Here is a 15296-nt window from a genome sequence, read left to right as displayed (position 1 = left end):
CAAAAAGTCAGTTATTTGCCAATCTTAATCCCCTCCCACAATCCCCAACACACACACACACACACACACACACACACACACACACACACACACACACACACACACACACACACACACACACACACACACACTAACCCCTTCACTCACACTAAAATATAACCAATCAAGACGTTGGGACATCTGTATATACAAAAGAACACTAAGTGTGTGCCTGTGTGTTCAGTATGATGATGTTGACTCTCCAGTGGACAAGGGATTAATGCCACACAGCAAGGACTCTCCTTCTCCCTCAGCGGTCCATGGAAAGAGTAGTTAAGACCTCGAGCGGTTTAACTGAGCAGGTTATAATCCAGAAAGAGTCTATTTCCTCAGAAAAGCCATAGAAATTCCAGAGCAGATTAACTAATAATGCGTAGCAAAAGCATTGTTTTTTTCCTGGTTAGATTTTTTGACTGTTGTTAAAGGGAACTTTTTAAATTTAATGTAACATATTGAAGTGAATGGTCTGAATGGACTCCATGGAATCTTGGTCTCTCTCTGAAAAAAACTCTTGCTGTGAAGGCTGTGTTTGTTCACAGTAGGATGCTTGCTAAAATCTGGACTTTTCTTCAACAAAGGCAAGGCTGGTGCATAACGGAATCTATATAACAGCTTTTGTGTCTCAAGTGAAGTATTTGATTTATTTTGAAGTCAAACCTTTTAGATGTACTTTGTCCAGATGTTCTATAATGGGAACAAACAGGTATGTTTAAATTTCTGCTTCCACTGGATATTCTTGTCTGAGGTATTATTTCTGCACATAATCTGATTATAAAAGAATAAGAGTAAACATCACATCAATGAAAATGATTGCAAGTATTGCTATACTTCTTCCCATTAATGTGCTTCTGTACTTCTTTCACAGGTAGGCTACAAGTCTCATCAAGTGTAGTACAACGTTTTTTAAACTTGTTTTTTTAACTTGAGTGTTTTTACTCGCTGGCATTTTTAGACGTGTTACAAAAGAAGTTGAAGAGGAGAATCACATTCCTTGCTTCAGCAACTTCTCTTCTCAAGCAAACCCACTTCTAGTTGTGTCTCACAGCCATGGCCTTTGGAGACCTTCTAGAACAGGTGGGCAGCACAGGCCGCTTTCAGGTCCTGCATGTCACCTTGCTCTGTATGCCCATCCTTATGATGGCCAGTCATAATCTGTTGCAGAACTTTGTGGCCTCAGTACCCCCCCACCACTGCAGTGTCCACAGGAACCTGTCCCTGTCTAGGCTGAGCCCGGAGCAGGTTCTGCTGCTCACCGTGCCCCAGGACATTAAGAACAGCAGGCCGGAGAGATGCCTGCGCTATGCTGCGCCCCAGTGGCAGCTCCTGTCAGAGAATGGGACCTACAGTCCAAAAGTGGAGAGCGATAGTAGTGATGATACTGATGACCTTCTAGATGCAGAGCTGCAGGGCTGTAAAGATGGATGGGAGTATAGCATGACAGAGATGAGCTCCACAATTATCTCTGAGGTAACAATCATGGATAAGGTTTACGTAGTAGTTTTACATGTGTCCAAACAAATATTTGAACGAGATCAACGTCAAAAATAATTATGGATGTGTTTAAGAATATGTTTTAAACTGTCAGTTATATGTATTTTCTCTTTTTCTCTTGTCAGTGGGACTTGGTCTGTGATCTTCGCTCGTTGAAGCAGATGGGACAAACCATTTATATGGGAGGGGTGCTTGTGGGAGCTGTAATCTTTGGGGGACTGTCGGACAGGTACCACTTTGCTTTTCTTATTGAATAAATCCTCAGATCTCGATTGTCAGATCGTTTCTGTTTTTCTGTTTCAATTTTAAGGTCTGGTTTCTCTCTTTGATATTTTCGTTGGCTTATCTCAGACAAGGACATACCTCTTCTGCATAGACAGGCCTCGAAAATACTGGAAGTATGCAGCTGCAGCAGTTATTCAGATACTACACATGGTATTGTACTCTTTAGGGATTAATGGCATAGGTCTCCTCTGTACCCACTCTCTCTGTCTCCGTTCTGTCTCAGATTTGGACGGCGTTTCCTGCTGCTAATCTCCAACCTGTTGATGGCAGTGGGAGGGACGTGTGCTGCCTTCTCCACCTCATTCTCCGTCTTCTGCCTCTTCCGCTTCATCACTGGCATGGCCCTTTCTGGCCTGGGGCTCAACTCCTTCTCTCTCAGTACGTTACAGGAAGGGCTGGGTAGGCAGTGGGCACTGCAGGCTAAGGTGGGAAATGTTCCAGAAGAGAGAGGCCCACCCACCATGTAATTACTCTCTCCGTCTCTCTGTTTCTCTCTCCTCTAGTTGTGGAGTGGATTCCCACAAGAGTGAGGACAGTGGTGGGTACAGGGACAGGCTACTGTTACACAATGGGTCAGCTGATCCTGGCAGTAGTGGCCTACTTCATTCGGGACTGGCGCTGGCTAACGCTGGCTGTCTCCGTACCTTTCTACATCACCTTCCTCTACTCATGGTGAGACCCAAAGGATTGGAGCAGCCATGACACTTTACCTAGTAAGGCTATTTGATTATAACATGTTGTTTACCACATCTGACTTGTGCAGGTGGTTCCTGGAGTCTGCAAGATGGCTCGTCCTGAACAGAAAGTCTGAGCAAGCGGTCAAAAATCTCAAAACAGTGGCCCGAATCAATGGACGCCGTGAAGAGGGTGACAGAATCAATCTTGAAGTAAGGAACTGTGAGTTAATGTGTGTGTGTGTGTGTGTGTGTACCTGCACTTAGAGTTAAAGTCGGAGGTTTACATACACTTAGGTTGGAGACATTAAAACTTGTTTTTCAACCACTCCACAAAATTCTAATTAACAAACTATAGTTTTGGCAAGTTGGTTAGAACATCTACTTTGTGCGTGACACAAATAATTTTTCCAACAATTGTTTACAGACAGATTATTTCACTAATAATTGACTGTATCACAATTCCAGTGGGTCAGAAGTTTACATACACTAAGTTGACTGTGCCTTGAAACAGCTTGGAAAAATTCCATAAAATGATGTCATGGCTTTAGAAGCTTCTGATAGCCTAATTGACATAATTTGAGTCAATTTAGAGGTGTACCTGTGTATGTATTTCAAGGCCTACCTTCAAACTCAGTGCCTCTTTGATTGACATCATGGGAAAATCAAAAGAAATCAGCCAAGACCTCAGAAAAAAAATTATAGACCTCCACAAGTCTAGTTCATCCTTGGGAGCAATTAACAAATGCCTGAAGTTACCACGTTCATCTGTACAAACAATAGTACGCAAGTATAAACACCATGGGAACACGCAGCTGTCATACCACTCATGAAGGAGATGTGTTCTGTCTCCTAGAGATTAACGTACTTTGGTGCGAAAAGTGCAAATCAATCCCAGAACAACAGCAAAGGACCCTGTGAAGATGCTGGAGGAAACAGGTACAAAAGTATCTATATCCACAGTAAAATGAGTCCTATATCGACATAACCTGAAAGGCCACTCAGCCAGTGCTCCAAAACCGGTATAAAAAAGCCAGACTACGGTTTGCAACTGCACATGGGGACAAAGAATGTACTTTTTGGGGAAATGTCCTCTTGTCTGATGAAACAAAAATAGAACTGTTTGGCCATAATGACCATCGTTATGTTTGGAGGAAAAAGGGGGAGGCTTGCAAGCCAAAGAACACCATCCCAACCGTGAAGCACGGGGGTGGCAGCATCATGTTGTGGGGGTGCCTTGCTGCAGGAGGGACAGGTGCGCTTCACAAAATAGATGGCATCATGAAGTAGGAAAATTATGTGAATATATTGAAGCAACATCTCAAGACATCAGTCAGGAAGTTAAAGCTTGGTTGCAAATGGGTCTTCCAAGTGGACAATGAGCCCAAGCATACTTCCAAAGTTGTGGCAAAATTACTTAAGGACAACAAAGTCAAGGTATTGGAGTGGCCATCACAAAGCCCTGGCCTCAATCCTATAGAAAATTTGTGGGCAGAACTGAAAAATGTGTGCGTGCAACGAGGCCTACAAACCTGACTCAGTTACACCAGCTCCGTCAGGAGGAATGGGCCAAAATTCACCCAACTTATTGTGGGAAGCTTGTGGAAGGCTACCTGAAACGTTTCACCCAAGTTAAACAATTTAAAGGCAATGCTACCAAATACTAATTGAGTGTATGTAAACTTCTGACCCACTGGGAATGTGATGAAATAAATAACATTTGAAATAAATCATTCTCCACTATTATTCTGACATTTCACATTCGTTCAATAAAGTGGTGATCCTAACTGACCTAAGAGAGGGAATTTTTACTCAGATAAAATGGCAGGAATTGTGTTAAACTGAGTTCAAATGTATTTGGCTAAGGTGTATGTAAATTTCCAACTTCAACTGTATGTGAAAGTACTCAGTACTGTCTCTGTGCGTCCAGATGCTGCAGGATTCCATGAAGAAAGAGATGTCCTGCTCACAGGGCTCCTACTCTGTAGTGGACCTGCTCCGCACGCCCACCATGAGGAACATCACCATCTGTCTCAGTGCTGTCTGGTCTGTCTCCTCTACTTCTGCCTTTCACTATGACAAAGTGCTGCCCAAAAATCCCTTCTAAATGAAATGATCATGACTCCCACTTTGACATTCTTTAAGGTTCTCTACCAGCTTCGCCTACTATGGTCTATCTATGGATCTGCAGAAGTTTGGCGTGGACATCTACTTGATTCAAGTGATATTCGGAGCGGTGGACATCCCTGCCAAAGTAGTGGTTACAGTGTCCATGAGTATATTTGGGCGACGGCCCTCACAGTGTGCTGCACTCATATTGTCTGGAGTCACCATTTTGATCAACATATTGGTGCCATACGGTGAGGTGGTTTTCCCTGCGTCGGGTGTCATTGTGCTCTTTTTGGATGTCATGGCTAACAGCACTGGTGTGATTTCATTGTTGTCTGTTGTTGTTATCGCTTCCGTTCAGAAAAACAGACCGTGCGCACCACTCTAGCCGTGCTGGGTAAGGGGTGCCTGGCCGCGTCATTCAACTGCTGCTACCTCTACTCTGGAGAGCTGTACCCCACCGTCGTCCGGTAATTCCAACTCTACCAATGACACCCATCACCCACAGGATGTTTCAGTTGACTATAGTATTCCAATGCTGATTGTAAAATGTATATGTTTTTTATGTAATCTTTTTACCTGCTCTATTTATTAGCATTAGGCAATATATGTGATGAAGATGAATGCAAATGGGGAAAAATGTATTCTGTTCAGGTGTCTGATGAAATTTGATAGTTGGGGATTCTCTTCTGTGCCCCAGGCAGAATGGCATGGGCTGGGTGTCCATGATGGCTCGTGTAGGAGCGATGGTGGCCCCCATGGTGCTGCTCCTTGGGGAGGCTGTCCCGTGGCTGCCTGGCTTCATCTATGGGGTAGCCCCCATCTTAAGTGGGGTGGTCGCCATCTATCTGCCAGAAACACTTGGTGCACCACTACCCGACACTATCCAGGATGTGGATGAGAGGAAAGTCGAGACACAGTCTCAAGAGCAGTAGAATATTGAACACTGTACCAGGAGTAGCAAAGTGAGAACGACTCCCAACTGCAAACTAGCTTCCTTTATTTTCTTTCTTTCAGAAGTTGCAAGAAATTAATCCCCAATGCCTCGCCCAAGAAGGAGGAGCTGGACATGAAAGATACCAATAATACCCTGTTCAAGGAAGCTGCCTGAAGACTCATCAAATGTTACTGACCTTGCCTGTATAGTCTAAATAGATACTGCAGTTGCTTGCTCTATAGTTTTTTCACAAAGACTGTAAGGTAGCAATCAATATTGTAACTGGTCCACTGGTGTAGGAGGAATTACCATGATTTGTTTTGGAAGACTGATGAGCTATGAGCTTAGTAGAATAATGAAATGATCTGCTGTGGTCTGTTTAACATTTAATATTTCAACAGTAAAACATGAATTAATGCTAGATTGTGAGTAAATAAATATATGCTACAGTATATTGTGTATTCTAACTACAACTTTATTTGCATCTTTCTATGGGCCAGGCCTATATTTTTATGTTCTATACTTGTATGCATTCATTAAAATAATGACAACCTTATCCTCACCTTCTATCAGTATGATCAGTATGAATGGTCTTAGCCATGTGGCTATATTGTTTGTGACTGTGACACAATTTCCATTACAGTCCATGAAACTGGTCATCTTGACTGGGCATGGTATGTGTAGCTGGAATCGGTTTGTGTAGCTTAGGCCTACAGTATATCAGGTAGAAAATAAAATGTCAGATGTCGTCCTGTCTCCGTATTTTCATAGAAAACGGGGAGGGGAAAATGCAATCATATCACCTAAATGAAAGATGCTACACATGGTCAGTGTTTAAAAGATCAGAAGAAGATCAGATAGATACCCATACATAACCTTTTTTTAGGACATGATGCCCAGAAAGTGCAAAGTTGCGTATGTGGGGCTACAACACCTCTACCCTACATTGAACATGCTTTTTAAGTCCAGGACTCGAGTAGGCTTATTTTGGTCCAAGAAAAAAATACAGATTAGAAAAACTCCCTACAAAAAAGGGGAGTATCCTAGTATGTACAGTACCAGTCAACAGTTTGGACACACCTACTCATTCAAGGGTTTTTATAGTGAATAATAATAGTGAAGACATCAAAACTATGAAATAACACATATGGAATCATGTAGTAACCAAAAAGGTGTTAAACAAATCTACTTTTATTTTATATTTGAGATTCTTCAAAGTAGCCACCCTTTGCCTTGATGACAGCTTTGCACCCCCTTTGCATTCTCTCAACCAGCTTCATGCAGCTGGAATGCATTTGAATGAACAGTTGTGCCTTGTTAATTTGTGGAATTTCTTTCCTTCTTAATGCGTTTGAGCCAATCAGTTGTATTGTGACAAGGTAGGGGGGGGGGTATACAGAAAATAGCCCTATTTAGTAAAATACCAAGTCCATATGATGGCAAGAACAGCTCAAATAAGCAAAGAGTCCATAATTACTTTAAGACATGAAGGTCAGTCAATCCGGAAAATATCAAGAACTTTGAAAGTTTCTTCAAGTCAGTCGCAAAAACCATCAAACGCTATGACGAAACTGGCTCTCACGAGGACCACCACTGTAAAGGAAGACCCAGAGTTACCTCTGCTGCAGAGGATACATACATTAGAGTTACCAGCCTCAGAAATTGCAGCTCAAATAAATGCTTCACAGAGTTCAAGTAACAGACACATCTCAGCATCAACTGTTCAGAGGAGACTGCCTGAATCAGGACTTCATGGTCGAATTGCTACAATGAAACCACTAGTAAAGGACACCTATAAGAAGAAGAGACTTGCTTGGGTCAAGAAACACGAGCAATGGACATTAGACTGGTGGAAATCTGTCCTTTGGTCTGATTAGTCCAAATTTGAGACTTTTGGTTCCAACCGCCGTGTCTTTGTGATTAGGTGAACGGATGATCTCCGCATGTGTGGTTCCCACCGAGAAGCATGGAAAAGGAGGTGTGGGGGTGCTTTGCTGGTGACCTGCATGGCTACCACTGCATTCTGCAGCGATACGCCATCCCATCTGGTTTGCGCTTAGTGGGACTATCATTTGTTTTTCAACAGGACAATGACCCAACACACCTCCAGGCTGTGTAAGGGCTATTTGACCAAGAAGGAGAGTGATGGAGTAATGCATCAGATGACCTGGCCTCCACAATCACCCAACCTCAACCCAATTGAGATGGTTTGGGATGAGTTGGACCGCAAAGTGAAGGAAAAGCAGCCAACAAGTGCTCAGCATATGTGGGAACTCATTCAAGATTGTTGAAAAAGCATTCCAGGTGAAGCTGGTTGAGAGAATGCCAAGAGTGTGCAAAGCTGTCATCAAGGCAAAGGGTGGCTACTTAGAAGAATCTAAAATATAAAATATATGTTGATTTGTTTAACACTGTTTTGGTTACTACATGATTCCATATGTGTTATTTCATAGTTTTGATGTCTTCACTATTATTCTACAATGTAGAAAATAATAAAAATAAAGAAAAACCCTTGAATGAGTAGGTGTGCCCAAACTGTTGACTGGTACTGTTTATAAATAGCGAAACAGGTGGAGCTGAAAACACCTGCCCTGGATGATGGGTCGTCACTGCTCATTCACTTTCATTTCATCTCCAGAACCGAATCTGGCATAGAGCTCACTGTTTGCACTTGACAACAAACTTTTTCAACACACCTCCTCCCTCTTTTCCACCATCTTCAATAGATTCAGATTCAACCTCTCTTCAACCCCTCTTCCTCTCTTTCTTGCCACCTCAAGTGACGCCAGCTCTACTGCCACTCCATCATCTCTGAAAAGACATTCGCACACCGGTAGTCGTTTTGTATAACTACAACTACCCTAATGCCCTTGGAAAATCACAGAATTACCCCCTTGGCCTATCAACTCGGTTGTCAATAGTTACCACACCCACACATTTCTAAATTCGCTATATCGTAAAAAATTCATGAATTTATTTCGTTGCTTTTTTGTCTTAATTTAAGGTTAGGTATATGGTTATGTTTAAAATCAGATTTTAAGAAGGTAAATTGTAGAAATAGGTAGGGTTTAGTCATAATTATGACTTTGCCGCTCTGGTAACTAGTAACAACCGATCACCACCGCAACCCACTTCCCGACTTTGCTCTACTCAGCAGTTATGTCTGGGCTCCTCAGAACTATTTCAACCCGCAGTGCTCTGCGGGGACCCATGATCACCCAGAGGGCCAGTGTCTTCACCAGGCCGGCTAAACACCCTCTCGGCCCTGCCGTAAGTAGCTAACTTTACCTGTGTTCGTGAAACAGGCAAGAAGCTCGTATTAGCTGTTGAGGCATAAGCAATGTTGGGCCTGGTAGTTAATGTTAGCTAGCTAACTGATAGCTGAAGGTGTTTAGCTATGACTTTGGTTAGTGTCATAGCTAGCCAGCTAATTCCGCTGTGGTGGGTAACATTGCGATGACACGAGTATTGCATAGATTTGTTTTATTTTAGCTAAACATCAATTGAACATTTTAGAGTTGAGCTGGAAGGTTTCATTAGACAGTTAACGTCAGCTAACTGTAGGTCAGTTCATGACAGGCCGGGCAGGGATGCATAGCTACTATGGCAAACTAACATTAGCTAGCTGACACTGACCGTTTTTTTTATTTAACCTTTATTTAACTAGGCAAGTCAGTTAATAACCAATTCTTATTTACAATGACGGCCTAACCCGGAGGACACTGGGCCAATTGTGCGCCGCCCTATGGGACTCCCAATCACGGCCGGTTGTGATACAGCATGGAATCGAACCAGGGTCTATAGTGACGCATCTAGCACTGAAATGCAGTGCCTTAGACAGCTGCGCCACTCGGGGGCCCAGATCGCAGGATGTTGGACCTATTCCTGTTTTGTTTCTTCCTTTTAAAAATACATATAATTTAGAAACTTTCCTATCAATGTAAAACTTTCTTTCTTTTTATGATAATAATTTGCAAACTTGTTGGTGTGATAATCTGCAAAGTCGTGTTAGCTATGTAGCTAGCTAACATGGCTAACCACTGATTCATCAGCAACACAACAGGGCAGTGATCAGGAGAATATCCATGATGGGGGCATTGTAGTTATGCCCCTAAATACATGTGTTAGGGGTCTATCCAGTGAACTGAAATTCTCAGAACAGAGATAGAAATGTAGCTAAATAGCTGCACTTAAATATTGTTTTGCAGGTCAGAATTGTCCATATAGTCTTTTCCATCTGACATGATTCTTTGAACCACATGACATTGAGAAGTAATCATCTGTTCGACATGTTTGAACATTCTCATTCTGTAACATTACATAACACCCTCAACATGGCACCATGCAATGAATAACCTTGTCCTGTTTACTCTGCCATCCTTTCTATAGGAGACCATCATCGGACTGGGACTGTTCGCACTGGCTATCCTGGGACCTTCCAGTTGGATTCTCGCCAACATTGAGGACTACAAGAAGAAAGATTAACTTAACATGAACTCATGTTAATGGATGTTCCGTACATTCTGTACTCATTCAAGACTCTCCTGGGACCATCATTATTTCAAGAACTCTATGGAACAAATCCCCAACCTCCATGAACTACCTCTCCATCTCCACTGTACTCTCCTCACTCCTAGTTTACTCTTCAGCCCTTTGGAGAACCGTCTGCAAATAGAATGGCTGCACAACATCTCAAGATTTGTGAATTTGATTTGAACAAGGAGTATGTTACAATAATAAAACATAATTAAACTTGAAATATTCTAGTCTCAAATGTGCCTGTTTGTCAAGTGCCTCTCAATGATGCCAACACCACTCACTAAATAGCTTGGAGAAAAATAAGCTATAAGAGATGTCTATTTGATTTACTAAGCGTACTTTTGAAGTTACTATAAATCATTTAACATTCCTGTAAAGAATATTATTTTTGGGTTACTTTATGTGGTAAGAAAGTAGTCTGGGTACTGGTCTTTTTAGCTAACATTCCACCCTTTGCTACTCCTGCAAATGACCTAGTGGAATGTTAGCTATAGAGAGCGGTACCCAGACTAGTAAGAATACTTTGGCACTGATCTTCAAATGGGTGTATTTCATTCTAGTTTCCACTTTTTTCTTTCTATGGGCTTCAAATTTATTGATGCCACTTGCATCCAAAGTGCGTCTAATGGTAATGTAAATTATGATTTCATTATAAAATGAACAATAGCACCATCTGTTGGCCAATAGCTGCTATTAGAAATTAACTATTTTACCTTTATTTAACTAGGCAAGTCAGTTAAGAACAAGTTCTTATTTTCAATGACGGCCTAGAAACAGTGGGTTTACTGCCTTGTTCAGGGGCAGAACAACAGATTTGTACCTTGTCAGCTCAGGGACTCAATCTTGCAACCTTTCGGTTTCTAGTCCAATGCTCTAACCACTAGGCTACCTGTCACTACAGAACTGAACTTTTTTTTACACCTTTATGGCTCTACACAAGTAGCACAATTCTGATATTTTGCCCAATTATTGAGCCTATGTGCTAAGTCCCTTATGGAGTTTTAATTTGGCTCCATTTCATTTGTTAGTGTACCTTTTTAAAGAAATCTTGAGTCTGCATTTGAAAGTTTGAGTGTCTACAGACACTTCTGTTACTCCTAAAAAAGCCATTTAATTATTGAATATGTCCATCTTGTATTTTTTTTATCACCAATGCCATCAGGTTAAAACAGACAGGAGTCCAATGTTTATTGTGTTAACAATAGTTTAATATAGTTTATGAAGTAATTACTTTAAATGATCATAGTGGAGTAGGAAGTGCAAAATGCTTTGATGCGTTACTATTAACTCAAATCAGGGCATCAAAGAAACTTGTCAGTGCTGCATCATTGCCCGGCTCTGCTTTGTCACAGAAAGAAGGAGGGTTGAAAACTTCAGGGTCCTCAACTCCGAGCACCATGTCAAAGAAACTCAAACTGGCGATGAAACAGACAGTAACATAAAAGCCCCCGTCAGGCTAAAAGCATTCAGATATGGGCTCTTTCTCAATGCAGTGTTTCTCAAACAAAACCATAGTCCCTTCATCAGATACTTTATATGACAACTGTTTCATGATTTACAACTGCAATAACTAAACTGCCTAAAATTGGGATTGTGTACCACTTACCTCATAAGGGTTTGATGCTCATTGTTGTACCACCAGGCATGAACGGGCAGGCAACCAAACTCAGTGAAAGTGAGCAGGTAATCATCTGTAAGGAGTGTGCATGGACATTATAATAAAATGTGCAGAGAAGATACAAACCACTAGCTATGTGAACAGCATACTGATAGATTTATGGCAAGGTTTTGATTATATTTCTTAAGTCACTCATGCTAAGGGAATTTAGCAGTGAATGTAAATAATTTCTAGAGTATTTGTCATTCACTCACCGTGAGGCTCTGCTATTGTTCCTGACCAGTTGTTGACCAGCAGCCCTTCTGCAGGAGCGGAAAGGCTCCCAATGATCACCTGTGATTGGAATTTGGCATCCCTGGGGATCTCCATTGGCTTCCAGGGATCCTTAAAGTGGACCTTCTCACAGGTTTGGTTGTGACGGAAGATTTGGTAAGCTATACCCTGAGAAGATGAATAATAGACACAACGTCAGAATGGTTTTTATTTCTGGATGGAAATGGCCTTCACACCGTATATCATCATCCAGTACAACTCCCTGAATAACAATGATAACGTATAGAATATGTGTCTGTAAGATCAAACCTCTTTATAAAGAAGAAGGGTGTCTCTGTAGGTGGTGTGGTTGTCCTGGTCCAGAAGAAGTCGGAGGTGTACCCTCTCTTCAAAAGCATCATAGGAGAATTTCTCAACACCAAATGTTTTCTCCTTGATGATCGTCTGTTTGAATGTGTGATAGAAAATACACACATGATACCATTCAGAGATGATTTATAAAGAAAAGCATGCATATTTCATTTGAACATGAAAGCTACAATATCAGGAGATCTTTTAGTGCTCATCTAAATTCAATTAAATCATACTGCAGTATATACACAGTAGCTCTTATTTATACAGCCAAATAAAATCACAGAATGGTTTTGGGTGCCGTAAAAACCTAATACAACTATGAGGAAGAATCTTTCACAGATATCAAAGATAGTGGTTTGTAAAAAAAAGACAACGTGTAAAGATTTGTCTGGTGAGGTTGATATTGTTTTTAAGACTTACCAGTGCCATACTGCCCTCGACCAAAGGTGGTGATTCTTTAATGTGAAAGACATACATTTGTCATATTACAGTAATACAAACAGGTAGAAAATGATTTCCCAAATAGAGATCCAATCTGGCATTCCTCATGCTTTTTGCGTGTCTAGGCTATAGACAATATGTTTAGTGTTATTTGATTAACATCGTGGCGGTGCATTTAGTTGGTTATTCTAAAAGTGTCTCAATAAGGAATTTAAGTTTTTCTCACTTACTGCATGGATGAGGTCGTTCTGCCAAGCTCCCAACAGCCAGATACAGGCTGATGGAAAACAGAAGGTAGGCTTGCATTGTGTGGTTCTAACGTTGGTCTAACGTGTGCAGTTGTAACGGCAGCAGCTTGCTCTCCTTCAGCGGTCCTCTCTGACTCACCCTCGTATTCAAGGGGTTCTTATACACACCTCTTTTAATCGAACTCCACCTCCATGTTTTCTCTCTCACTGAGAGAGTGGTACAAGGCCAAGCAGAAGGTCATGTGCGAGTCATGAAACATCCATAAAATACGTAGACTGTGTGTGTGTGTGTGTGTGTGTGTGTGTGTGTGTGTGTGTGTGTGTGTGTGTGTGTGTGTGTGTGTGTGTGTGTGTGTGTGTGTGTGTGTGTGTGTGTGTGTGTGTGTGTGTGTGTGTGTTTTGTTTGACAGAACATAAAACATTTGGGACTTACACATCCAGGAGTCCCATGGGCTAACAAAGTTAATTACCTTATCTAACCTAGGTACCATGACTGTGGCCCATCTCCTGTACACATTAACACAAATAGACCCTAAAAGCAGCAAACAAGCATTTTTAGCAGTAATACTGTGCAATAGTGCACACAGGCATTTGGTGTCAACCTTCTTCAGTTTGTGTGTATGTTAAATACAATTTTATTAAAGTTGCCAAATAATACAAAACAATAAAATGTACATGTACAAATAAAATGTAAAACTTTATCAAGCACAGTTTTCTTTGTTGGTTTCAATTCTCACGAACACAATGCAACAAACCAGAGTTGGAGAAAAAAAGTCAGTTTGAGAGTGCAAAACACAATGTCTTCCATTATGTTCTTGAGAATTGAAACCAATACAATACAATACAATACACACAAACACAGAAAGTGCAATATCATGTCATCCTAGGGGCAATGAACTTTACAATTATAGCTGCCTGTGATAAACCAATAACGAATAAAGTCATACATAGTCGTATACCATTTATTTTTTAACGAGATGTGAGTATAAAACGTCATGTGGGCTTGATAAAGTCATTATGGCTTCACTATAAGACACTATTCTGTACAGTATGTCTATCTAGACAATGCATTGGAGCTACTCTCATTTCAGATCCTTTCATCTATCTTCTTTATTGAAAGGTTTACCTTTAGGCAATACATTTATGTGATTAGTGGAATGTGTACACTGAGTATACAAAACATTAAGAACATCTGCTCTTTCCATGACATAGACTGACCAGGTGAACGCTATTATCCCTTATTGATGCCGGGGGGGCTTAACTTGGTTCATCGCGCTCTAGTGAATCCTTGTGGCTGGCCAGGCACCTGTAGGCTGACTTCAGTCGTCAGCTGAATGGTGTTTCCTCCAACACATTGGTGCAGCTGGCTTCCGGGTTAAGCGGGCGGGTGTAAGGAGCGAGGCTTGGCGGGTCATGTTTCGGAGGATGCATGACTCAACCTTCGCCTCTCCCAAGCACGTTGGGGAGTTGCAGTGATGAGAAAAGATTGAAATTGGGAGTAAAAGGGGGTAAAAATATATATATATATTTTTTTATTAGGATTTTTAAGCCTTGAGACAATTGAGACATGGATTGTGTATGTGTGCCATTTAGAGGGTGAATGGGCAAGACAAAAGATTTAAGTACCTTTGAACGGGGTATGGTAGTAGGTGCTAGGCGCACTGGTTTGTGTCAAAAACTGCAATGCTCAATATTTTCCTGTATGTCCACCACCCAAAGGACATCCAGCCAACTTGACACAACTGTGGGAAGCATTGGAGTCAACGTGGGTCAACGCTTTCGACACCTTGTAGAACCCATACCCCAAAGAATTGAGGCTGTTATGAAGGTGTTCCTAATATTTGGTATACTCAGTGTATATTGGAATTTGGGCTCTATGGTTACTGTAAATGACAATATGCTCATTCTTGGGAAAAATACTAAGTGGAAAGGCATGCACTATTGCATAGTATTACTGCTAAAAATGCTTGATTGCTGCCCTTAGGGTCTATTTGTGTTGTCGTGTCTTTGGGCACCATTTAACTGAAGACAAATTTATCAAATAACTCCCTGTAATTATTATTACGTGATTAAACAGATTAATCGTTTAACTGTAATTAACTAGGAGATCGGGGCACCAAGGAAAATATTCAAATTACAAAGTTATAATTTTCCTAATACAACTTTCCTATATTATAACATTATATATTATATTATAGTATCTGACCGATTATCTTCTGGTTTAAATTATGTATTTTACCTCGTCCAGTCTCATTCCAAACGTCGTAAATTGTTGTATCTGCACGAAC

At 41.2% G+C, this 15296-nt stretch overlaps 3 protein-coding genes across 5 annotated transcripts; 2 read left to right on the top strand and 1 right to left on the bottom strand.

The window, feature by feature from the left end:
• Positions 1-229: 229 nt before the first annotated feature.
• On the top strand, positions 230-6091 carry slc22a6l (solute carrier family 22 member 6, like). Of its 3 annotated transcripts, XM_082957516.1 has the most exons (11): positions 230-742; positions 905-1506; positions 1656-1759; positions 2039-2193; positions 2319-2487; positions 2579-2702; positions 4420-4535; positions 4635-4849; positions 4960-5068; positions 5299-5502; positions 5616-6091. In XM_082957516.1, the coding sequence occupies exons 2-11, from the start codon at positions 1087-1089 to the stop codon at positions 5707-5709; spliced, it is 1710 nt and encodes a 569-aa protein (XP_082813642.1). In that variant the 5' UTR covers positions 230-742; positions 905-1086; the 3' UTR covers positions 5710-6091.
• Positions 6092-8494: 2403 nt separating this feature from the next.
• On the top strand, positions 8495-10294 carry LOC106563661 (cytochrome c oxidase subunit 8B, mitochondrial). The gene is made up of 2 exons (XM_014129430.3): positions 8495-8805; positions 9925-10294. The coding sequence occupies exons 1-2, from the start codon at positions 8695-8697 to the stop codon at positions 10018-10020; spliced, it is 207 nt and encodes a 68-aa protein (XP_013984905.1). The 5' UTR covers positions 8495-8694; the 3' UTR covers positions 10021-10294.
• A 966-nt stretch (positions 10295-11260) lies between these two features.
• On the bottom strand, positions 11261-13155 carry epdl2 (ependymin-like 2). The gene is made up of 6 exons (XM_014129439.3): positions 12991-13155; positions 12740-12774; positions 12275-12409; positions 11947-12133; positions 11681-11765; positions 11261-11489 (listed from the first exon to the last, which is right to left on the bottom strand). Exons 1-6 carry the CDS (start codon positions 13064-13066, stop codon positions 11363-11365), a joined length of 645 nt encoding a protein of 214 aa, XP_013984914.1. The 5' UTR covers positions 13067-13155; the 3' UTR covers positions 11261-11362.
• Between the last annotated feature and the right edge of the window lie 2141 nt (positions 13156-15296).

The sequence above is a fragment of the Salmo salar genome, chromosome 11 (assembly GCF_965601325.2).
Source record: "Salmo salar chromosome 11, fSalSal1, whole genome shotgun sequence".
Classification (NCBI taxonomy): Eukaryota; Metazoa; Chordata; class Actinopteri; order Salmoniformes; family Salmonidae; genus Salmo; species Salmo salar.
Note: the sequence above shows the minus strand (reverse complement) of the source record. Positions and strands in the feature narration are given on the sequence as shown.

Excerpts from the sequence above, each read along its gene's own strand:
- LOC106563661 (XM_014129430.3), top strand. The coding sequence starts at position 8,695 with ATGTCTGGGCTCCTCAGAACTATTTCAACCCGCAGTGCTCTGCGGGGA. Across the intron at positions 8,806-9,924 it reads AACACCCTCTCGGCCCTGCC|GAGACCATCATCGGACTGGG; the intron begins GTAAGTAGCTAA and ends TCCTTTCTATAG.
- slc22a6l (XM_082957516.1), top strand. The coding sequence starts at position 1,087 with ATGGCCTTTGGAGACCTTCTAGAACAGGTGGGCAGCACAGGCCGCTTT. Across the intron at positions 1,507-1,655 it reads GCTCCACAATTATCTCTGAG|TGGGACTTGGTCTGTGATCT; the intron begins GTAACAATCATG and ends TTCTCTTGTCAG. Across the intron at positions 4,850-4,959 it reads CAACATATTGGTGCCATACG|AAAAACAGACCGTGCGCACC; the intron begins GTGAGGTGGTTT and ends GCTTCCGTTCAG.
- epdl2 (XM_014129439.3), bottom strand. The coding sequence starts at position 13,066 with ATGCAAGCCTACCTTCTGTTTTCCATCAGCCTGTATCTGGCTGTTGGG. Across the intron at positions 12,410-12,739 it reads TCGAGGGCAGTATGGCACTG|ACGATCATCAAGGAGAAAAC; the intron begins GTAAGTCTTAAA and ends ACATTCAAACAG. Across the intron at positions 11,766-11,946 it reads AACAATAGCAGAGCCTCACG|ATGATTACCTGCTCACTTTC; the intron begins GTGAGTGAATGA and ends CACTCCTTACAG.